The following is a 23,103-nucleotide window of genomic DNA, read 5'->3' on the forward strand; positions in this document are numbered from 1 at the left end:
CCCACACAGGCCTGGCCCCCCAGCCCAGGGCCAGGGTCCCGCACCCCGCAGAGGAGGAGGGGGGAGGCTGGGCAGGAAGGGCTTTGCTTAAACAAAAAACACCACCTTATTTTTCTTTACAAAAGCAAAAAAAAAAAAGGGAAACGAAGAGATACCGACCTTTGAACTCGTCTTTATCTGCTTTGCAGCTGGAGAAGGACCCCGTCGTGGGGGGGGGCAGCTGTTTCTTTAGGAGCTGGGGGTGGGGTCCCCTGTGCCCAGAGACCATGTTTTCTCCTGAGCCCACTCCGTGTGGCCGGCAATCCAGCAGCAGGGCTCAGCACCAGCCCCTCCAGGCAGACCCCCGGGCCCGGCCAGGGGTCCCATCCAGGCCTAGGGGCTGGGCTGCAGTCAGCCGGCCCGGTGTGGGTGGGCACCGATGGAGCCCCTGGCGACGCCGTCCTGGCCCTGTGCTAAGCCAGGATCCCTGGGGTGTGGGCCTGCCACCCAGGGCTGAGGGGCCACGACTCAAACACCATGACTCAAACACTGCCTGATGCGGGAGCCCCGCTGCCTGTCAGCGACTGGCCCAGGCCCGTGGGGGGGCGGCTGGGCAGCGGCTTCTACACCTGACCCTGGGACAGCAGAGCCAAGCAGCCCGCAGACGGCCCCCAAAACACCTCCGATCCACTGACCTCAGGGTCCGTGTCCCCTGAGGCCATGACGTCTGGGGACCACAGGAAGCCCACTGGGAAGCCCTCCCCCGGTGACTGCCAGGTGCACGTGGAGGAAGAAACGGCTCCAGCCCGACCCTGCGCTGTGGCGAGGGGACCGGGTCGGGGCCCTGGGAAGGCCCTGCCCCCGACGCAGTTTCTGCGAGCGTTTGTGTCCTTCTCAGGCGCGTCCGTGTGGTCTGAAAAGTGATCCCACAACCAGCCCAAACCACGCGTCTGCTCTCCCGCGTGTGCCGCTTTGGGATCTTTGGTTTGGGGTCTGTGGACACACGCTGGCGCCTGATCACCAGCCTGTTTCCACGTGCCGACGCCCTCCTCGTGCATCTCACAGGCCACCTGTGCCTTCTGCCGAGCAGCTGGGAGCCCCGTTGGCCCCCACCCCACCCCCGCTCTCCCGGCCGGGGCACCCTTGTCAGGGACCTGCGTCTGCCGTGCTGAAGGCTTTCCTCGGGGTACCTCTTGAGAGTCGAACCTTTCTGTCAAAGGTTTATCAAGAGTCCAGAGCTTTTTCTCTGTGCCGCCTGATTATGTTCTAGAAAGGTACAGAAAAGGACCTAGTGTTGTTTTTTTTTTTTTTTTTAATCTTTCTGCTGACTTTTGTTCAGGATACCTACCTGCCCCAGGTTACAAGTCTGCTTATTGGGCGGGGCGGGGGGGGGGGGGATACAGGGCGATGGTCAAAATATCGAAGTTCCAGCCATATTTGCAAAGAGCAGATTGTCACTCAGGACCTAGGTCAGGAAAGGTTCTGATTTAAAAAAGAAAAGGTGGAAGGCCACTGCTGACACCCCACCCACCTCCCACCCAGCCATGTGACACACCTGGGCCCTCCACACAGCCAGAGGCAGCACCCCGATGGCTCCTGGCCCCTCTTCGGGGTGATCAGAGGTAGGTGCCCCCCATTAGGAGGCATCTGGGGTGTGTGGCGCGGCCTCATCCCTGGAACACGCTCTTTGTCGTGGCACCTCGGGCATTTGGCCACCGAGTGGGGAAAGCTGCTCTCTGTGTCTGAGGAGCCGAGCACAGCTCAGCTTCGGGGCCGGCACCGGGCTCTCCGAGCTGTGGCCGGCTTGGGTCTCCGTGTCCAGCCCCTGCTCACGGAGCTCGAGCAAGCGGGGCCGCGGTGGAGGGCAGGGGAGAGCCAGGGTGTCCACAGTGCATTCCTTCCTGCATCACCAGCCAGGTCAGGGATGCCCCGGTGTGTCCCGGGCTGTGCTAGGCACGGGCTACAGCGGTGACCGAAACAGGGATGCCCCTGCCTGGGAGGGGCAGAGCAGCCTCAGGCGGGCACCCACCTGGGTCATTACATCAGCACACCTGAAAGCGCTGCGAAGTAGTGTGAACACTCAGGGGGTTGGAGACGAAACTTGAAGGCAAGAAGAGGGATACGACCTTCAGACACAGTAAGTCCGTTTGCAGAGGCCTGGGGCTGGCTGAGGAGAATTGAAAGGTTCCTGCGGCGGCCACCCAGGGGGAGAGAGGACGGCTCAAGGTGAGCCCACGAGAGCAGGGGTCACCCGTGAAGGCCACACAGTACAGATCTCAGGTTCCACTCCAAGCACAAAGAGAGCCAGTGTGGGGTTTGAGCAAAGGAGTGTCGGGAGCAAGAGCGCGTTTTTGAAACATCTCGGGGGAATGTGAAGGCTGGGTGGGAGAAGACCCCAGCGCAGCGGGAAGGCAGGTCGGCGTGGGGGCGGCTTCGGGACTCGGAGGCGAGAAGATGACCGCTGGGACAGGATAGCGAGGGAGCGACACCATCGGGTTCCAGAACAGGCCACTGGACTTGGTGACCGGAGGCGGGGGCCCAGGCCGGACCTTGGGCCCTCATGCGCTCCACTCGCTGCGTGGAGGGGCGCCTCCCTGATCCGGGGGAGCTGGAGCGGGGCAGAGGCGGAGCCTGGGTCTGGACAGCGACTAGTGACTTCCACTTTGAGGGCGCGCCTTGGCGGTAGCTGACGGGACCCACGCTTCCGCCGCTGTGCCCCTGCCCGGAGACCCCTCCCCTAACTGCCCAGCCTCAGCCCCCTCCTTACAGGTGCGCCCACCGCCTTTGAGCGGCCTTGTGGACGGGTGCCCCGTTGTTCTCTCCCGCAGTCGCCCACGATTACCTCCAGTCAGCTAGAAGCAGCGGCTGTCCCCCGACTGCGTGCTCAGCCGCCTCCTGCTTTAGCATGTAATTTCCACCGGAGCGGAGACCTTGGCTCCTATTGGAGGCTCGTTAGATAATTGCCGAGTGAGTGAATGAACAAGATGTCCATTAGGAAGGAGCAGCCAGGAACAATGGATCACTGCTGTCTTAAGGGAACACTGTGTAGGCCAGCAGGGGCCAGGAGGCATCTGAAACCCCCTCCTGAGAAGCCAAGGCCCTTCAGTGGAGGGGGAGAGGGGGCTGGGGGGAGGGGGCAGGGGCAGAAGGCAGCGGGGGCTGGGTCCCAAAGAAGGGCTCCTGCGGCGTGTAGCGCTTCGGCTTGCAAAGGCCAGAGAGACACACGCTCTGGCCTCCCCCGTGAGCTGAAACGGGTGCCCCAGAGGGTCTCCTGGGCTGGCCGGCGGGGGTGGCCCTGCATGCAATACACCTTCAGGCTCACACTGGGGTCATGGAGAACGGGTCTCAGTTTTGCCCCTTTGTCTTTCTGGACCCATTTAGGGAAAGGAGCCTGCCACCCACACTCAGAGGTGAGGAGGCCTCTTGGTGTAAGACTGGGCTGGGGGTCGGGTGCCGGAGTCTCGAAACGGGAGGGAGCGGAGATGGGCATTTTCCTTTCTTTTTTTTTTAAGATTTTTATTTATTTATTTTTAGGGAGGGAAGGGAGTGGGGGGGTGGGGAGAGAGAGAGAGAGACATCAATGTGCGGTTGCTGGGGGTTATGGCCTGCAACCCAGTAATGTACCCTAGCTGGGAATCGAACCTGGGACACTTTGGTTCCCAGCCCGCGCTCAATCCACTGAGCTACGCCAGCCAGGGCTTGAGATGGGCATTTTCAAATGTCCTGCTGGGCCTGGCCCCACTGTCCTGCCCCTGCTGGGACCCTAACAGAGGTGAGGCTGGATCTGAGGGCCCGAGGGGAGAGGTGTGTGGGGGTGATGGTCCACACTGGTCACCGGGAGGGAAATGGAGTGGGGCGAGGCTGTGGCCTTGGCCATCGCCTTCGACCCCGGGGGCACCAGAGACCATGGGCAGCAGGGATGGCCCCTCCCTCTGGACCTGAACAGAACTGGGCTGCAGCTGCAGCTGAGCCTGTGGGATATTGTCCTGCCCCCAAAACAAGTAACGACCACCAATAATGCCAAGGAGTGGGTTGTGGGCAGGTAGGCAGCGCCGAGGGGGGCTGGCCGGTTTCCCAGGGAAAGCTCCGGGGTTTGGGGAAACCTCAAGCCATCACAACTGCTCTTGCTGCCCAGAAAAAGCACGTTCGACGTCAAAGACAGCGCCCCCTGCGGCAGGAACGGTGCCGCCGCCTCTGCGGGCTTTGGGTGTGCAGACTGCGGTCCCTGTGTGAGGTCCAGGGGTCCACCTGCCCAGCCCAGCCGCTCAGGGATGAGGGCGCAGGTGAGAATGTATAGGGGTCCTCTTATGGCGCCCCTTGATTCTGAAGGTAGAGTTTTCTGGTGTTTGGTTGCTTTGTTTAAACAAAAGGTGGTTCCGTTTTAGGAGAACCTAGGGAGACCTGAGGCCCAGGTCTCCGAGCGCAGCAGCATCTTCTGTGCGTGGCGTTTTCCTCCATGAAACCGAGTTCAATACGGGCACTCAGCTAGAATCACGTGCGGAAATCAATAAACTAGCAACTGTGCAAACACGGAGGAACCGCCTCACAGCCTGCCGCATCGTAGCCAGAATCGGGCAGCCTGTGTGGCTGGGGGCGGCGCGGGGGAGGGCACACGGCCGGGGCCATGTCCCGTCTCCGCTCTGTGCATTATCAGCACGACTCCAGCTCCCACGGCCCTAGCTGGCCGGCCTCGTGGCCAGAATGTTCCGGAACTGCTGCGTTGCCTCCCCCACTCCCTGTAGACCCCAGGTGGCAAGCACAAGGCCCGCAGGTCGGATCCGGCCCTCCGCCTTGTTTTATCCGGCCCCGCCCGGCACCTTATTTCACCCAGTGGCAGCCGAGCTCTCGCTTAACTGTTAAGGAGTGTTACAGTTACACAGTCCTAACGTTACATTCGGCTCTTTGAAAGCGACCCCGAGGCTGATGTGGCCCCCGGTGAAAATGAGCTTGACACCCCTACGGCAGACCTAGCATGGGGAGAATTACAGGGTTGAGGGAGAGAGCGTGGTTTTCCAAGGCTGATTCTACGGCAAAGCCTGGTACGGAACAGCTGTCCCGGGCAGGGCGCCCCATGACCTTGAGACTTCCCCGCAGCTGCTGAGACGCCTGCTGAGCTGGCCTTTTGTCTGGAAATTTGGGTGTTTTTTTTTTTCCCTCCCCCAGAGACGCTGGCAGCTTGCCGTGAACTTGCAGCTTTCAAACTCACTGTGATCAGGCATGAGGACGAGGGTTCTCCAACTTGACCTTATGACGAGTGAAGGGGGGGGGGGTTGGCCTCGGTATGTCATGGTCGTTTGGCCCCTTGGCTCAAACCTGCCAAACCATCCACTGCGTTCGCGGGGACTGTCCAAAAGGGCCTGCGCACGTGTCCCCGCGTGACCCCGGCACAATCGAGCAGTATTGGGACAGACCAAGTAAGCAGCCTGAAGTTGCTTTTACACACGTTTTCTTGAGCTTCTCCCCCGCCCCACTGACACACCCACACACAATTATTACAATGTATGCAATTAGTATGAATCTCCTAAATATTACCCTCTGTGGGAACAGAAGCTCATTGTGGAGTTTTGCTAATCGTACTCTCAGTTCATTGGCTGTGATGGCTGCCATGGTAACGCGAGATGGTTGCGACGGCAGAGCCCAGCTGTGGGCCACGCACAGGAGCCCCCGCACCCTTTTCTTTACATCTAAATCTGTGCCCAAATAAAACATTCATTGAAAAACAACTTACAGGCCTCGGGGGACCCCGTTACACTAACATGGCGCTTAAGGGCCCGCAGGCATTTTCGAGTCTCAGAAGCAAACCGGGAAGCGGGGCCGCCTCCTGGGCGCGCGAGTGAGACCCCTGCGGCGGCACAGCGCCCCCGCCCGGCTCAGACAGGCCCCGGGTCCGCTCGGCTCAGCGCTCCGCAGTCCCTGCCTGGGAGTGCTCCCTGCCTGGCGAGCAGGCGGCCGCGCACTTTCGGTGTCTCCGGGCCTCGCAACTGCAGAGCCCGCCCCGCCCTGAAGGGGCCCATCCCGACTGTTGGTGATCATCACCCCAGGAGACAGGGCGGGGGAGGAGTGAAAGCAGGCGAGGGTTTCTTATGTCCTGTGTGCAGTAGGCATGTTGACAAGCACAGCTCGTAACGTGTATGTGTGTTCATACCCAGAACACAAGAGGAGATGTCCAGACAAAACCTAGCTGCCCCGTGCAAAGCACGCGGACTTGGCGCGGGCAGAACGGGATGGAGCTGGGCCTCCACGCCTTAGTTGGCGGCCTGCTCGTTTTCTATGAATTATTTGCTCTGCTGAGACTCGGTTTCCTCCTGGGAAAAAACTGGGGCCTGTTTTCTGCCTCTTAGGGCTGCTCTAAGATTAGATGAGTGGATTAAAGGTGTTTGGCGTGAAACACCAGTAGCAGCTGCTTGTTACATAGTAACCATGACTGGGGGGCCCAGGCCCAGAGAGCAGAGTTCACAGCACCGCCCGTTTTGAATCCCAGCTCAGCCACTTCCTGCATCCTGCTGGGCCTGGTTCCGTCCTCCAAAAACGGGGATGGTACCAACCCACAATCTTCTTCTTAAGATTTTATTTTTAGACAGAGGGCAAAGGTGGGAGAAAGAGAGGGAGAGAAACATCTGCCACACCCTCTTCCAACCATGTTTTCTGACAAGGTCGGAACGTGGAAAGAGGGAATTCAAGGAATCCATCATCCTGGAAGAGAGCGTGGCATACAAAGGGGGGCGGTAATTTTCCTGGGGATTTCTCTTAATAATTTCCTTGCTAATATTGATTATGGTCTTACTTTGTACCCTGATTCCCGTAAGAACAGGCCATGAGGAGAAAAAGTCTCGAAGTGAGTTAACGATTAACTTTGAAGGAAATTCTGAAAGGACAACTAGTTCTCCCTAGACTATTGAATCATGCCCAAATTGTTTAAACAAGGTGTTTATAAACCTGAGTAAGAAATTATCCCCGATTGTTCCCATAAAAGAATTCATGAATCAGTTACAGTAGGTTGAATTATTGGCGGACTTTCCCATGCCTGTTCCTTACCCATAGATACAAAGAGTCTTTCAAGAAAACAAGAAAAAACTATCTAGACCCCTGCCCACAGCCCAGGGATACCCCTGGGTAGCATATTAGATTAATGACAAATTATGGCATCCCCCAAGAAGAGCTAATAGTCTCCAGAGGGTTCCAGATCCCCATTGCCTTATACCTAAGCATATAATGAGGATGGCATTAGAATGGTCCATAAGGATGGAGTCCAAGTGCCTTATAATAGTCTAAATTTCATGGAAAGGCTAGCTCGAAGCAGACCTCCCTGGTGTTTATTAATTAAGGAACAAAAAAGGTTTACTGCTTCCTGGATTTCCTGTTTATCTCTCCTTACATGTTTGTTTTGGTGATCAAAAGGTGGTGGAATTGTCAGACACCTGTATTTCAGGTTTATTAATTCGCATAATTTCAATGAAGTTGTACAAAATAATTTCTTGACCAGAGAACAAATCCCTTCTAATAAAATAGACCCTGAGTGTCTAAAAGTTGTTGGAGTAACAGCCCCGCCTTTACCTTGAATAGGAATATATATCAAGTAGAATTAGACAGGCAAAGAAATAAGAAAAGCTGGTTAGCTATTATAAACTGAGCACATAAAAACAGTTACCAGGGAGTCGGATGACAAATTCTGAGCTTTAATAAATAATAAGACATTCAAACTCTGTACGTACAGCTATTTCTAATTGTCTGATTTATGGCTCTCCTGTTCAAAACAATCTCTGTTTAATATAATAGAATCTGTGGAAACTTTCCTACTTTTCCTGGTTGCCTTTGTATTAATTTTTTCCTGCTTCACCTAACCGTGAATGTTAATCACTACCAAAAATGAAAGTATAAAAACCTGCTCGTACTTGCAATAAACGGAACAAAGCATGACTGTCCTCTAATGTGTATTGTCATCTGTCTCCCATCGCCGACGCCTTACCCACCTTTCAGGAACCCCTGGACCCAGCTGTGGCCGGACCTCGGAAACCATCATTGTGTGATTGCCTCTGGCGTGCCCCCTACTGGGGACATGGCCTGCAACCCAGGCATGTGCCCTGACTGGGAATCGAACCAGCGAGCCTTTGGTTCACAGGCCCATGCTCAATCCACTGAGCCACACCAGCCAGGTCTCAATACACAATCTTTTATTGTTGGTTCCGGAGCCCTGAAGCTCTGAAAATAGAAAGCGTTTAAGTTGGGCACAGACTCGCTTGGCGGAATCTCTGGCCTGACGCGGTGCAAGGCTGCAATCTCCATTTCCTCTCGCTTTGCATGGAAGTCGCACCGTTTCTGCGTAACTGCTTGTGGGTTTGATGTCCGCTGCGATGTGAGGTGAGGGTCTGTTGGCCTCTAAAATCCCAACGGTCCAAATTGCAGAACCCATCAGGCCCCAAGGGTTGGGATGAGGGATGGGGGGGTCCAGCGTGGGGCGGGGCTTAGACGCCAGGCGGGCCAGGGGCCCCGCCCACTAGGTCCTCGGTGTGGACCAATGAGGAGGGTTGGTTGATGGTGCTACTTGGGGTCACGGACAATTTCGGCTCCGATCCCATCTCTGTCCCCTGTCACTGGGGTGAGCTTGGGCGCTGCATGCCAGGTCTCTGGGCAGACGAAGTAGAGGGACGAGGCCGGAGTCAGAAATGACTCCCGGCGACAACGCAGAGGAACTCACACCAGCCCCCGAGGGAGAGGCCCTGGCAGAGGCAGGGGAGCCGGCCTCCCCGCTCCACGTCTCCCTGAGCCTGTCGGCTCCGAAGGAGGGGCCTCGGCTGCCCAGCGCCCCTCCTCCAGGCCCTGACCCCAGAGACCAGGGAGCTCCGCGGGTCTCTGGGGACCCAGCTGTGGCCATGGGTCCCCCTTTAGCTGCAAGACCACAGCACCTCGAGTGAGGGGCCTCTGCGGCCGGACAGTCCCGCTCCTGGGGGGCCCTGGGGGAACCGTCACACCCCCGCTTCCTGCCTCCATCCCTCCTCCCTCTTCTCCCTCAGCTGATCGGCTGCTTCCCAATCAACAGGGGAAAACCACGCAAAACTCCGAGGTCCACACGCTCCCACGTCACCTCTACCAGCCCTGGAACAGGGCCGTCCCCTGCCCTCTGCCCTCCCACCCGTCCAAGGCGGCCCCTTCGCCCCGGCACCTGGCCCCACCCTCTCCGCCCCCAGGCCCCGCCCCCTCCGCTCCGCGGAGGTCCCCGTTTTCCTCCAAGCAGAGCCGCCTGCGCCTCTCCGCTCCGCTGTTTCCTCCCATCTTAAGGCGTCTTCAGGGCAGAGGGCGTCCACGGAACAGCTCCTTCAGCTTTTCGAAGCGTCTGAAACGTCAAAAATATCAAGTTGAGGGGCCGCTTTGTCTCCCTCCCCCCTTCTAGTCCTTCCCTTTTCTTCTTTAACGATTCAATCCAAGAGGGGCGGGCGGGGGTGGAGGGTCAGGCCGAGGGATGGCTGCCCTGGTGGCCAGGTGTGGGGCTTGGATCCCCAGGCAGGTGAGGCGGGGACCCCCTAGGAGGGCGCCGGGTGGGAGGTATCAGAACATGGGGGCGGGGGCAGGGAGGGAGGGGGGCTTGCATGAGGTCCAAGCCCAGAGGAAGGCAACGCGAGGGTGAGCGCGGGGGCACGGGGAGGGCACGGGGGCGGGTGGGGGCTGGCGAGTGGCCCCCGCGAGGCGTCTCCTTCTCCCTGGCACAGGTCGCCGTGCGGGGAGGGAGTCAGGGACCGACTCGTTTCTGGTTGGTTTGTGCGTCGTCTGACCCCGCCCCTCCCCCACACGAGAATACCCTGGAGGCAGGGGCTGCGGTCACCGCCGCATCCTGAGGGCACAGGAGGACAGTGTCGGGTGGCCCCTGACAGCTCCTGCTGAATGAAGGAGTGAAGCCTGCAGCCTCCCCCACACCCCTCGAGGGAGGCACAGTGAGGCTGGGCCCCACTTGCGTGCGGTGGCCGAGAAGAGCAGTGAACCGGGAGGTGGGCGTCTGCTTTGGCCCCAGCGGGGAAGAGGGACCACTTTCACTAAAGCAGGAAGGAAGTGGAGGGGCGGGCAGGTTGGGCGTTGGGTTGGGGGCAGAGGCCCTGGCGGGGACCGCCAAATGCCTGGGTGGGTGGCCCCCGGACGCGGGCGGGGGGGGGGGACCTTGGGAGCACAGCCCGGAGGGAGGTGCGGCCACGGGCCCGGTGCAGCTGAGCTGGGCCGAGCAGCCACTGCGCAGCTAAGCGGGGAGAGCGGCTCTGGAATAATCCTCCTCTTGCGCTCGGGAATTAAGAAGGGAATAGGAAGTTTGGGGGAACATACAATATATTTTCAGAAAGGTGAGCTTGCTGTTTCAGTGTCTGCCCCAAGTCGCCAGCAGCCCTAGCACAGCAACACAGGGGCGCACGCTCATGGCCGCATCCCTGGGGGAAGCTGGGGAGGACGGAAAGTGAATCCGCGCTCTGTTCATCACTAAGGCATCACCGCACGCCCGAGCCAACCCCGCAGCAGGGAGCGCGCGCTGAGCGCCCTGTTGCGCGGCTGAGACAGTGGTGGCGTTTACCCCCTGTCGCCACCAGGTGGCGCCCGTGCTCCTGGAGCGCAACCGGGAGGCCCCACATGCTGGTGGTGGATAGGGAGTTGCGGGGAGAAGGTGGGCTGCACAGAGCCCGACCCCGGGACTCCGCCTCTTTGTCGGGGTGCCGCCTCCCATCCTACTCAGTACTGTGTGTGTGTGCGTCCAAAGCTGGCCCCTAAACCAGAGGCTACTGGAAATCATGCCCCGTGACTGAGAGAACAAGCTTTCAACGGGCTCCGGTTCGAATCCCTGTTCATCCACTAGTGCTGCGTAACCTTCGGCACGTGGCTTCGCCTCTCTCGGCGTCCGTTTTCTCACCTGTAAAATGGGGGCATACTGCTGACTTCGCAGGGTTGTTGTAAGCATTAAATTACGTGATGACGATAAACAGGTGCTGACCCCTCCCTAAGGGCCAGGCCTTGCTCTAAGCACTTTAGCGATATCAGCTCATTTTTATGTTTTTTTAAAGATTTCATGTATTTACTTCTTAAGATTTTATTTAATTTATTATTTAATTTTAACTTTTTTTAAGAGTTTATTTATTTTCAGACAGAGGGGAAGAGAGGGAGAAAGAGAGGGAGAGAAACATCAGTGTGTGGTTGTCTCCTGTGCGCACCCCACTGGGGACCTGGCCCGAAACCCAGACATGTGCCCTGCCTGGGAACAGAACCAGCGACCCCGTGGATCGAAGGCTGGTGCTCAGTCCACTGAGCCACACCAGCCAGGGCTCATATCACCTCATTTTTAAAGTTCACTTTCAGAGGAGAGTGGCTGGGACCAGAGGCCGAGTCTCCTCCATATAAAGGAAGGGAGGACAGCCCTCCCATTGTGTCCATCTTCCTGCTGGCCCCTGGGTGCTGATTGGTGCTGAGGGGACTGCTACCCACACAGGGCGGTGGGAGGCAGGAATGGCTTTTGTTTCTGGTCCTGCCTCCCAGCCTGCCCCTGCCTGGCTGCTGCTGTGGTCTGACGGTCCCCAGGGGCTTGTAAGAAAGGTGCCCTGTCCTGGCTGCAGGATGGCACAGTGGTGGGTGAGGAAAGGCCGCAGCCCGACCCTGCAGTGTCAGCCTCAGGGGTCATGTGGAAGGGGCCTTCTGCCGGGGGTCAGGCCTGGGAGAGCCCGTGGAAAGTCGGGGGGGGGGCGCCCAGAGGTCCCTGGAGGCAAAGAGGTGGGGGTCAGCAGGTAGGTGTGGGTGGCTAAGCGGAGCTGGAGCACAGGACAGACCCCGTGGGTCAAGGCCTGAGAGCAACCTGGGCAGTAAGGGTGACATGTGTCCCCCTGTCCCACGGAAGGCCTCAGGTCTCCAGCAGCCTGGGCACGGAGAGGCCTGGGGTGGCCCTCCATGAGGAGGGTCACCAGAAGCCCTGGCCTGCGAGTGCTGTGACCAGTCCTGGGGCAAGTGGGTTCGGCCAGGGGTGGGAGTGGCGGGGAGCTGGGGTCCAGGTGATGGCATGGGCTTGGGGGCAGTGGCCTCTGAGGGGCTCTCACTCTGACCAGTGCACCCGGAGTCCCACCTCTTCTTGGGGTCTGCTTCTGCTGCTGCCTCTCAGGCACGAAGCTATGGGACGGGAGTGACCCCGCCTGAGAGAGGAAAGGTGGGCTCTGAGCTTACCTGAAGTTCTGAGTCCTATGGCCCATCAGCCACGTGGGGTCACAAATGCCAGATTTGTACTGGGGGGGTCGGCCCCCTCCCTGCCTGTTCCCCTCTCCTCTCACAAGCAGGGGGGCCCTTGGTCCTCCCAGGACACACATTCCAGGAGGGAGCCCTGGTCCCCTTTCCACCAGCTCAGCCGTGCTGAGATGAAGCAGCTAGAAACAGCAGGCACCCCCCACCCCCGTGCCCTCCCCCACCCACTGTGCGCGCACAGGCCCAGAACAAAAACACACTGAAAATAGAAATCAAAGTCTGAGAACGAGCCGAGAAGCCACGACCCGGCCGTGGGAAAAAGGTTGTGCGGCCTCGGCCCCGGCCCCGGCCCCGGCCCCGAACTTCTCCCGTGTCTGTCGGCTCCTCTGTACAATGGGGCCGTGGTACGACCCTTGAGGCGGGCGCTGCTGGGAGAAGGTAAGAGCAGATATAAAATGCAGGATGCAGGTGTGGTGTGCGGTCTAAAAATAAAGCCCCACGCGGCCGAAGGGTCCCATGCTGGACTCTCCCCTCACCGCCCCCGACGCCCCCGCAGCCCCGGCGGGGGCTGCCCCCTCACCGCTTTCCTGTAAGGCTGCCACTGTCTCCGCCGCTGCCCGGCAGCTTCTGCAGGCAAGCTCTCGGGGCCACTTCCTGTTTTTCTCCCCAACGAATTTTGCACCAGCCGCTTTCATCACCCAGAGCTGGGGGTGATGAGGCGAAGGCGGTGGCTGTTGGGGCAGGGAGCCTGGGGAAGGGGGGGCGGCGTCAGGGAGCTGGGAGAGGAGTGGCTGGACCAGCTGCCACGCTCTGGACCCTGTGGCCTCCACCTGCAGCAGGTGATGATGAGCTTGTGGAGAGGCTTTGGGGGGGGGAGTCTGGGGGGCCGCCCGCCTGACGGAGGAGCAGAGGGGCCCTTGTTCGCGCCCTCAAGTCTGGGAATGGGGTTTTGTCCTAGACTCGGGGTGGGGCACCTAGGGAGGGACTGAGCTGGGCTCAGGGTGGCGGGACACCCTGAAAGGTGAGCCCGGCGTCCCTGCCTCCCTGAGGCCGTCAGGCCTCTGAGCATCCCACTCCAGACTGGCGGGGTGTGCGGCTCCTCCAGGAAGGGTGTGAAGGCGCTGTCCCCACACTGGCTGGGCCCCTTCCTGTGCCTTGGCTACAGACCTCTGACCCTCCCCTGGGCAAAGCCTCGCTGGTCCAGCCGTGACGACATCCCCCATTCATTCACTCGCTCACTCGTTCAGCATTTCTGCAGGCTCACGTGCAACAGTTTCCGGGTGCCCAGCCCCGGGCTGGGTGCCAGGGAGCCGGCCCAGACCCCGCAGCATCCCTGGTCCCAGGGCAGCCGGGCACCTGGGCAGTCACAGTGGAGCAGACTGTGGGGGCGGCACAGCCGGGAGTAGGGAGCTCTCGACAAGGCCGCGGGGAGGACAATACCTGGGCTGAGTATTCAGGCCCATAAAGTAGCAGGGGGCAGGGGGCTGGCGGGCAGAAGGAAGAGTTGGGAAGGGCACCCCAGGCAAAGGCCCGGGGTCAGAGAGCGAGCCCAGGGAGTCCTGGAGCTGTGAGCCAGGGCTGGCAGTGCAGCGTGGAGGGCATCTGGGGGAGTGCTGGGGGGTAGCCCCCCAGGGCTAGCTGGGTCCGGTCCCTTGATAATCCAATGTGCGCCTTGTCCTCAGGCCTCACGTGGCCCCACTACACACCACAGTCTAGGGCTCCGGTCCAGCGTAGGCGTGGTTCTGAGAATCGGAAATCAGACCCGCTAGCTGAGGCAGGAAGTGGGGAGTTTACAGCAAGCGTATGTACAGTCTGCACCCTCGGGACCGGGAGGTGCAGCCCAGCTCGCCGGCCAAGCCGACGGATCCTGGATCCTGTCACTCAAGGGAGCGGCTTCCAGGGCCCAAGCCCGTCTTCCCGGGAAGGAGCTGGCCGTTCTGTCTGGGGTCAGGGCCTCCCTTCTGGCTCCATCAGTTACGGCCAGGGGTCAGGTCAGCGTGCTGAGCGTCTGTCCTCACGCCCACACCAGGCAGCATTGCCAGGAAAGGGGGCCGGAGAGGCAGCTCAGTGACCTGAAGACCACAGCACCCATGGTCCCCCACTCTGTCCGCTCCCACCCAGCACACACCCTTGCTGCACCCACTCCTTCGGCTTCTCCCAGATACCCCCAATCCCCTGGTCCTCCCGTAGACCTTTCTACCACCGCGGCAACCCCGGACCCCTCTCCCTTCTCCGGAGGAGAGGCAGTCCGACTCAGGCCCAGCTGCTGTGTGCAGGGCTCCATCCCGGAGCCACCGTGTCCAGCGGACTCCCACCCCCTCTGCTTCCGCTGAGTCTCCTCCGCCGTGTCTCCTTGGGACCCGCTCAGCCAACGACGGGTCAGGTGGCCGGTTCACCTCCCCTGCCACACGGGGTCTGCAGAGAGGGGAGTGCCGCCATCGGCGAGACGGGCGGAGGGGATTACACACTCGTGGGACCGGCTAGCCGAGGACACTCACTCTGCGCGCCCCCCCCCCCCGCCCCCGCCCCACCACCTCCCCGGCTCCTGGGTTGGCAAATGTGGCTGCTCCCAGCTCCGCCCGCTGGGCGTGGAGCCCTTGTCTAGTCTCCCAGGCCCACCCTCGAGGGGTTCTTGGGGAGGCTTTTGCTAGGAGAGGATGAAGCTATCCCGACAGCCTGCTTCTTTTTTTAATTAATTAATTAAGTTTTTAAAATTCTCATTTGAGGATATGTTCATTGATACTTTTTTTTGAGAGGGTAAGGGAAAGAAAGAGAGGGAGAAACATCAGTGTGGGAGAGAAACGCTGACTGGTTGCCTCCTGTGCATGCCCGTTACAGGGAACCAAACCCGCAACCCTAGCCGGGCAAGTGCCCTGACCGGGAATCGAACCGGCGACCTCCTTTTGGTATACAGGACCATGCCCAACCAACTGAGCCACCGTGTCCAGGGCCAGCCTGCTTCTTGTAGGTGCCGTACGTGGGCCTAGGAATCCCTGGAGGGTGAGCATTTCAAACCCCAGTTTCCAGGTTTTGGGGTGGGGGAGTCCTGGAGTTTCAACCTCCATGAAACCCCAGCTGATTGATTTCCTGTCAGTTTTCCTTTGGGTCATGTCACTTACCAATAACCCACCCCGTGACCTCCTGTCCAGTTCAATACTCGGCCTTGGACTGGGCCGTGCCCCCGGGCGGGGTTTTCTCCTCCTGGGTGAGAAGAGGGGCCCGTCGTCGGACTTGGGGACAGGAGGAGGACCTTCTCCCCCGTCTCCCCGAGAACGCTGCCCCTGGCTGCCCTCAGGCCGCCGGATGGGAGACACCAGAGCGGAAGGCTCGTCTGGCCCTGCGGCTCGTCCCAGGCGCCCCCACTCTGACCCCAGAGCTGGCAGACTTGACCGCCCAGGGTGCGCCCGCCTTAGCGTGACACACTCGGGGCGGCAGGGAGCACGCGGCGGCCGCTCAGCAGGTGCGTGAGGGTCTGACGCCTGGTCGTTCCGGGCTCCAGGGAAAAAGGGTTTCCCCCGACAAAGTCGGGCATTTGCCCCGCTTTTCCCTGACCTTGAGCAGAACTGAGACAAAGCTCGATGCACAGCACCATCTGAAGGCTGCTAGGGGTAACTCACACAACCCACATCCCGGGCGTTTTGCTACCAAGTTTCTTTCTGTCTTTCTTTTTTTAAATATTTATTTATTTTTAGAGAGAAGGGAAAGGAGGGAGAAAGAGAGGGAGAGACATCAATATGTGGTTGCCTCTCATGCATCCCCCTACTGGGGACTTGGCCTGTAACCCAGGCATGTGCCCCTACTGGGAATCGAACCGGTGACCCTTTGGTTCACAGGCCCACACTCAATCCACTGAGCCACAGCAGCAGCCAGGGCTGGAAATAGTTTTAACTGGTCTGTTGCCACGGGGCAGGGACTGCTGGTGTCCTGCCCAGGAATAAGAAGTGCTTGTTGCCCCTCCCTCTGTCGCAAGACGTCTAGTTTCAATACTTATTTTTTTTAACTGTCTCTTTCAACACCCCACGTCTGATACCCATTTATGCATTCGCTGGGGTGTGTTTGTTTGTTTCAAATAACATAAACCAACTCAAGAGGGTTTGCACTGGGTTGACCGTTGTCCCTCTAAAATTAAAGGGAGGCACCTCCAAGCTCTTGAATGCTGAGGACGGCAGGCGGCCACTGGAAGGAGACAGGCCCAGGACAGACTCTTCCCGAGAGCGTCCGGAGGGGGCGTCCCTGCTGACGCCCGGACTGCCGACGTTCGGCCTCTGGGCTGAGAACACGTATCTGCTGTTGTTAAGCCACTGGGATCTGTCGCAGCGCCCCCCCCTCCCCCCGCCGGAAACCAACACAGATTTCGAGCAGAGCAGGGAAATAAGGTGTAAAGGGGTGGGGGGCCTTGCAGAAGCAGCCCCGGGCAAGGAGGCCAGGGAACCTCACCAGGATACAAGGACCGGGAGCTGAAAGGTGGCCCGAAAACATCTCTCTCATCGGTGACCCTCTCTCCCTCACAGTGTCCTCTCAGCCTCCCCCTGCACAGCAGCTTCCCCACTTTCTTTAGCTTTCTTGGTAGACCAAGGGCCCCCCGGTTCCTGAGCTGGCTGGCCCAGGGCCCAGGCTCCAGGTACCCGGAGCGTGACCGTTCTCTTGGTCCTGATTCCACAGTCCTGGGGACAATCGGTGATTGGCTCACCTGGGGCAGGTGACCTCCCTGGCCCGACAGGCCCAAAGGCAGGCACGGATAAGCCGAGACTGTTGGCTGGTGTCGCCATGGGCCCCACGGGGGTTGAGGAGCGTTGCACAGAGGGAGCTGGGCGTCCACCCCAGGGACCCTGCACTCTCACCTCCAGGCACTTTCCCGACTGGAGCTCCCATCGGCCGAGGGCAGACAGGAAAAAGTGGAAAGAAAAACACCCATGCCCTCCTCCCACACAGCGTTCGCTGCTCTGGGTCCCAGGGGCACCCGTGTAACATGCAGTGTGACCTGGCACAGAGCAGTTCTGCCCCAAGCCTGGCCACCTGGCCATTTCCCACAATGCTCAGGGCTCCAGAATCGCCTTTTCCATGGCTGCGTACTATTCCATTAACTGGGGGGGGGGGTGTCCCTGACTCCCTCTGGACAGCAGTGGCCAGGGGAGAAAGCGCACCCTCCACAGTGCTGAGGTGACGCATTTTCTTCCTCTCGTCTTTGGTTCAGGAGCCAACTCGCTGCTTTGGCTGGGCCAGTAGACCCCAGAGCCTTCCTGTCACCTGGCTGCAGGGTCTAGGAAGGCCACCAGCCAGTGGCGAAGCTATGGCTTAGGTGCAGGCAGCTCAGGAACCCCCACCCACCCACTGGCTGTTTAGTTTCCACACTGTGGGTGAAGCCACAAACCCCATTTTGTATAGGAGGGGAGGGACTGTAGGGTATGGGGCAGCGCTGGGTCTCGGGGTCCCCAGGGCACAAGGTTCAAAACCACCCCCCACCCTCACCCCATCAGAGTCCACGAGCAGACTCCCCAGGGCCGGAGAATAAGGCCTGGCCTTCTCACTTTCCCCCGGTCCTGGGACCCCGTGCCCCCCAGCCACTGTGTCCCAGGATTTTTTTAAAGATTTTATTTATTTATTTTTAGAGAGGGAAGGGAGGGAGAAGAAGAGAGAGAGAGAGACATCAATGTGTGGTTGCTGGGGGCCATGGCCTGCAACCCAAGCATGTGCCCTGACGGGGAATCGAACCTGCGATGCTTTGGTTCGAAGCCTGCAGCTCAATCCACTGAGCTACGCCAGCCAGGGCTATGTCCCAGGATTTTAACCTGATGCCCGGCTCCCTGTGTACCCGGCTCCTGGGGACTGGCCGGGTCCTTCCTCCCTCCCCACCACGACCGCTCTGACATTTTTTCCTTAAATAAACTTCCCATTTTAGACTAGGTTTCGATGTACAGAGGAGGTGCAAAGATAGCGTAGTGCTTCCATTCCCCACGCCTAGTTTCTCTGGCCACTGCCGTCCCGCATCCCCGGGGGCCGCTGCCACGACCGATGGACCGGTATCGATGTGTCATTATTAAGTCAAGTCCAACCCTCCTTCAGCTCACCTGAGTTTGTCCCCAATGGCCTTCCCGCGTCCCAGGAGCCCGCCCAGGACAGCATGTGACACCGAGCGGTCAGGTCTCCTCCGGGCCGTGACCGGGGCTTCCGCAGGCCGCCCTGGTTCTGGGGGTGCTGCCCCGGCTGGACTAGCATTTGTGGGCTCCTGGCAGGACACCCGCAGAGCCGAACCGTCATTGTCCTCACGCCAGACCCAGGCAGGCCACCGGCTGTCGGCACGACTTGTCCCTGCAGACGTCTACCTCGGCCACCTGGCTGATGCGGCGTTTGCCCGATGTCTTCACTAGAAAGTTTCCCTTCGTCCCCTTTTCCTGCCGTCCTCCTTGGAAGGAAGTCCCGGGGCACAGCCCACAGGGAAGGAGGGTGGGCGAGGTCCCTGCACGACCTACTTGGCCTTCCTCCGGGCAGGAGACGCGCCTGGTCTCCCTCAGGTGTCCGCTCGTTTCCGCCGGTCTGGACTCACCGATACTCACTCTGTGCCTTGGGGTCCCATCCGACGCTGTCTTGGTGCCCCAGCTGCCCCAGATCGGGCCATCGGGAACGCACCCACGTCACCACCGCGTCCCTCAGACAGGCCTCCCTTCTTTGTGGCGTTTGTGATGTAGTTTAGGGACACTTGTTGACCATCTGGCACTCTTCGATGCCGCAGGCTCTTCCTGCCCCCATCCTAGAATCCGCCATTTCTCCAAGGAGCCCTAGCTCCCCTCACGGGGGGAGAATGGGATTAGGAACCTAGGTCTTACCCTGGTCCGTGTGGCTCAGTGGACTGAGGGCCGGCCTGAGAACCGAAAGGTCGCTGGTTTGATTCCCGGGCAGGGCACATGCCTGGGCTGCAGGCCAGGTCCCCAGTAGGGGGTGTGAGAGAGGCAACCAATCAGTGATTCTCTCCCTCCCTTTTTCCTCTCTCTGAATTTAAATACATTAAAAAAATTTTTTTTAAAGAGAAAGAAACCTAGGTCCAGGTGCTGGGCATACCCTTACTGCTGCCTGGTGTCACTATTTCTAGGACATCGGGGTGGCAGAGCGAAGGAGTGTGCCCGTGTCTGTGGTGGGCGTGTTCACATGTACACCACAGCCCAGCCCACCTCGGCTCAGGTTAGAGCCCACCTGGTGCTTCTCATCACTCTTCCAGCCACACCCCACATTCCCAGCTGTACCCCCTGCGCCAGATCCTCCTTCGTGCTGTTTCCACCGCCCCCCTCCAAGCCTCCCCGGTCTCCGTGCTGCTCCTCTGACCTGCCGCTGCCCAGCGCCCTTGCACCAGCTGCTCCCTCCTCCCGGGATGCTCTTCCCTCCGGCACCTGCAGGCCGGGCTCCTCTCCCACCTCGTTCATGCCCTGACCTCAGAGAGGCCTTCCGGACTCCGCGGTCTCCTCCCCCGCCCCTCCCTCCCCTTCCAACCTGTCTGATGTTGCTTTGCAGTACTTACTGCTTTATGACACTGTATCTTGTTTCTATTCTTCGTAGCTTCTTTCCGCAGCACCGGAGCATAAGCTCCAGGAGGGGAGGGCGGGTCTCTGGCTCATACAGTGCTGTGCCCCAGAGCCTGGAGCCAGAGCAGAGCCCGGGGCAGCACGGTGGGGGGGGCTGAGTCAGTGTTGCAAAGCCTGGGTCACCCCCAGGCTACGGAAGCTGAGGGTGGGTCCAGCCTCGGGATCCCAAATCCTGCTCCTCCACCAGCCCCTTTCCACAGTCCCTCCGCCCCACTGCAGGGAGAACCTGAGAGGGTTTGTTGAAAAGCCAACTGCTGCTTCTTTCATTTATTTGTTTTGGGTCTAATAGCCCCTCCTTTTTTTATCTGATGCACTTAATCTTTCCGGTTTTGACCTTTTTCTTTTCTTTTTTTTTCACATTTAAATTGTTTTTCAATTACAATTGGCCTTCCATGTTACTTGGTATTAGTTTCAGGTGTGCAGCACAGCGGTTAAATGTATCTCGAGCCCTGACTTTGTATCCTCGAGGTCAGACTTTCCCAGGGACCTCTCACTGTCCGCCACGCACCCCGTTGGTCGCCACCACCCTGCCGTGGTCAGGGCAGCGGCTCTCCGGCCATGCTGACCGGGAGCTGCAGCAAGACCTGCATTTGACTTAACGCACCCTCGCACCAGCCCCTACATGGGACGGAAGCCTCGGGGAGTGATACCCACTCTGACTACACAGAATGTCGTTGGATATTTTCGATTCTGCTCCGTTATCGTGAACTTGACCTGCCGAATGGATGGGCCGTACGCTGATGGGTGGACATGTCACAACCTGCTGTTGCTGCTGTTGAAAAATTCTGGTCCCTTGCCCTCGCTGGCATAGCTCAGTGGATTGAGCACGGGCTGCGAACCAAAGGGTCGCAGGTTCGATTCCCAGTCAGGGCACATGCCTGGGTTGTGGGCCAGGTCCACAGTGGGGGCCATGCCAAGAGGCAACCACACATTGACCTTTCTCTCTCTTCCTCCCTCCCTTCCTCTCTCTAAAAATAAATAAATAAAATTAAAAAAAAAAAAAGAAAAATGCTGGGCCTGAGTGGCAACACCAGCCCTGCAAAGCACAAAGACTGTTCTGGAAAAAAATAACTCAATAACTAACACTTTTTTTGGCGGGGGGCGTTCACCCTGGGCCAGGTGCTGTTCAATCTCAGCAGCGATTCTAAGAGCTGAGAGCCATTATCAGCATCCCTGTTTTACAGATGGAGAGATGGAGGCACAGAGAGGTTAAGTCACATGCCTGAGGTCACACAGCCCTGACAGGAGAGGTCGGGGCAGTCTGGCTGCAGGGAAGGAGCCCTTAACCCCGAAGCTTCACTGCACTTTTCTTGACTAAGGCAAAAAAGACACGGGTTTGAGCTGGATAATGTTTGCTCTGCCTGGAAGGAAAGGACCGGCAGCAAAGTGGGCTTCCTGCCAGGACGGCGCATGGAGGCAGGTGTCTGGAGCCGTTCATTCGTGGAGGCGCTGAGGAAGTGGCTCCCTCCGCTCCCCGCTTGCACCCCGGTGCCCGGGTGCTCAGCTTGGCTCCGGCTGCCCTGAGATAACCCTGCCTGTGAGCATGCGTGGGTGTCAGTGGTGAAGCCGCTGCAGGCTGAACAAAAAGCAGAGCTGCTAGCTGCATCTGTGAGCGGCTTCGGAGGCCACTTGTTGGCTCCTGGAGGGGGAAGTTCTGCAGGAGCGGGTGGCGGGGAAGAAGGGAACGGCGTGGAGGGCTGGCACGCTCCTCCCTGTGGCCTGCAGCCGCGCTCTGTGCATCTGAGCCTGCGCCCTCTGCCCTGTCCTAACGGAGACCGGCTCTCCTCTCGTGAAACGGGGGGGCGGCGAGGGATTCCCCAGGCGGGAGCTCAGGCGGGCGGGCGTGCGTCCAGGGTGCCGTCCTTACAGCACGGGGCCTCTTTGCCTCCGGCATTGCTCTCAGGTCCTCGCTGGTCCGGAACGCCAAGTAGCTTCCTCCAAAGCACACGGGACAGCAGTTAAAAATAAAGCGAGAACGGGCCGTCAGAAACCATAGAGGAAGGAAGGAGGCAAGTCTATCAGGAACCTGGGGGAGAAGAGTGACTGGGGGAGGACGAGTACAGACCTGGCCTTACAGTTAGCCCGAGCTTCCGGCCCCCCTCCCACTGTGCCCCCCCCCACTCCCTGCAAAGAGGAGGCTGTCCGAATAAATGCGTGGTTCAAAAAGGAAGTGCATCAGGTTTTCAGGAAAGTGGAGCTTCCAAAGGAGCCAGGGCCTGGAAGCTGTTTGACAGCGGTGTGGCTCCGCTCCAAAACGACCCAGCCTCTCTCCGCCCCAGTGTTCTTCTCCGTCCAGGGCCAACGGTCAGTTTTACCTGGTGGAGCTGCGGCGGGTCGCACAGCACGATACCTATTCCGTGACGAGTTCTTTCGGATGATGCGGAAACATTCTTCCTCCGGCTGTTTCTTCCAGGGAACCCTGCACGCCAGGACCTGGAGGGTAAACCGCAGCCCAGCCGGAGCAGGGCCAGGACAGGTGTCGGGAAATCCCAGGGAAGGCTGCCCGCCCTGCCACCAGGTCTGAGCATGTCCGCCTCTCCCCTGGCTTCCGGCAGGACCTCCCTGGAGGCGGCTGGAGACCCCTGCAAAGGACCAGCGATCCCGGCCTGTGGTCGGGGTGAGGCTGGAGCCTCAGACGTTCTGTGAGAAGGACGTTAGGGTGCACTTCTGGTGACAGACCCCACCTTTCTTCCCCAAAGGGGCCTGTCCACCCTCCGGGCTCCCCCACAGGTGTCCAGTGAGGGGTCTGGAGCCGGCACACTGGGACCAGTTAAAACTCACTCGCGGTGCTCAAGCTCTCTCCCTCTTCCTGGCGAAGAACAGAAGCGTCTCTGCACCTCTGCTTGCCGCCACCACTGCCGGGCCCACGCTGATGCGGGTAGGCCCGCCCTGGGTGGACAGAGCCTCTCTCCAAACTTCCGTCTCCCCCGCTGCCCAAGGGAACGAGACAGCCACTCGGCCCCCCAGACCTGGCTGTGAATGGAAAGAAGGGGGGGCGTGTTCTATGGAAAGTCGCCCCACAGGGCGATCTGATCATAAATCCCTAACAGGGCCAGTCACGGTGGGGAGTCACGCAGGCCCCAGGCCTACAACTTCTTTACTAAAAGGCGCCTCTGTGTCTTAGGCAAGCCCTGTGCATTCAGGTTCACCCGTCTTTGGAAACCGGATCTTCGTTTTGCTTTCTCTCGCCGTCCCCTGATCCCTCCCTCGGTCCTGCCTTGACTCCAAAGGCATCAAAGGGACCCTGAGGCTGGCGTTCCGCTGGGCATCTGAGATCTTGCTCCTGGCGTCTGTCTTCCGTTTGGCTTGAATAAACTAATGATTTTTAAGATTTTATGGATTCCTTTTTAGAGGGAGGGGA

The 23,103-nt window shown here is 59.4% G+C and overlaps 1 protein-coding gene and 1 long non-coding RNA gene across 2 annotated transcripts; both read left to right on the forward strand.

Annotated features, from left to right (window-relative positions):
* The first annotated feature begins 3,824 nt into the window (after positions 1 to 3,824).
* Positions 3,825 to 23,073, forward strand: LOC123831668. The gene is made up of 5 exons (XM_045858752.1): positions 3,825 to 4,021; positions 4,115 to 4,262; positions 12,438 to 12,606; positions 22,156 to 22,260; positions 22,442 to 23,073. Exons 1-5 carry the CDS (start codon positions 3,825 to 3,827, stop codon positions 22,864 to 22,866), a joined length of 1,044 nt encoding a protein of 347 aa, XP_045714708.1. The 3' UTR covers positions 22,867 to 23,073.
* On the forward strand, positions 12,873 to 22,130 carry LOC123832001. The gene is made up of 4 exons (XR_006787987.1): positions 12,873 to 13,007; positions 15,007 to 15,168; positions 20,927 to 21,279; positions 21,646 to 22,130. It is a non-coding gene; the product is annotated as an uncharacterized LOC123832001 (long non-coding RNA).
* Positions 23,074 to 23,103: the final 30 nt, after the last annotated feature.

Source organism: Phyllostomus hastatus, unplaced genomic scaffold (genome assembly GCF_019186645.2).
Source record: "Phyllostomus hastatus isolate PE091 unplaced genomic scaffold, TTU_PhHast_1.1 phas_scaffold_182, whole genome shotgun sequence".
Classification (NCBI taxonomy): domain Eukaryota; kingdom Metazoa; phylum Chordata; class Mammalia; order Chiroptera; family Phyllostomidae; genus Phyllostomus; species Phyllostomus hastatus.

Excerpts from the sequence above, each read along its gene's own strand:
- LOC123831668 (XM_045858752.1), top strand. The coding sequence starts at position 3,825 with ATGGAGTGGGGCGAGGCTGTGGCCTTGGCCATCGCCTTCGACCCCGGG. Across the intron at positions 4,022-4,114 it reads AAGGAGTGGGTTGTGGGCAG|AAAAAGCACGTTCGACGTCA; the intron begins GTAGGCAGCGCC and ends CTTGCTGCCCAG. Across the intron at positions 22,261-22,441 it reads GCTGCCCGCCCTGCCACCAG|GGGCCTGTCCACCCTCCGGG; the intron begins GTCTGAGCATGT and ends TCTTCCCCAAAG.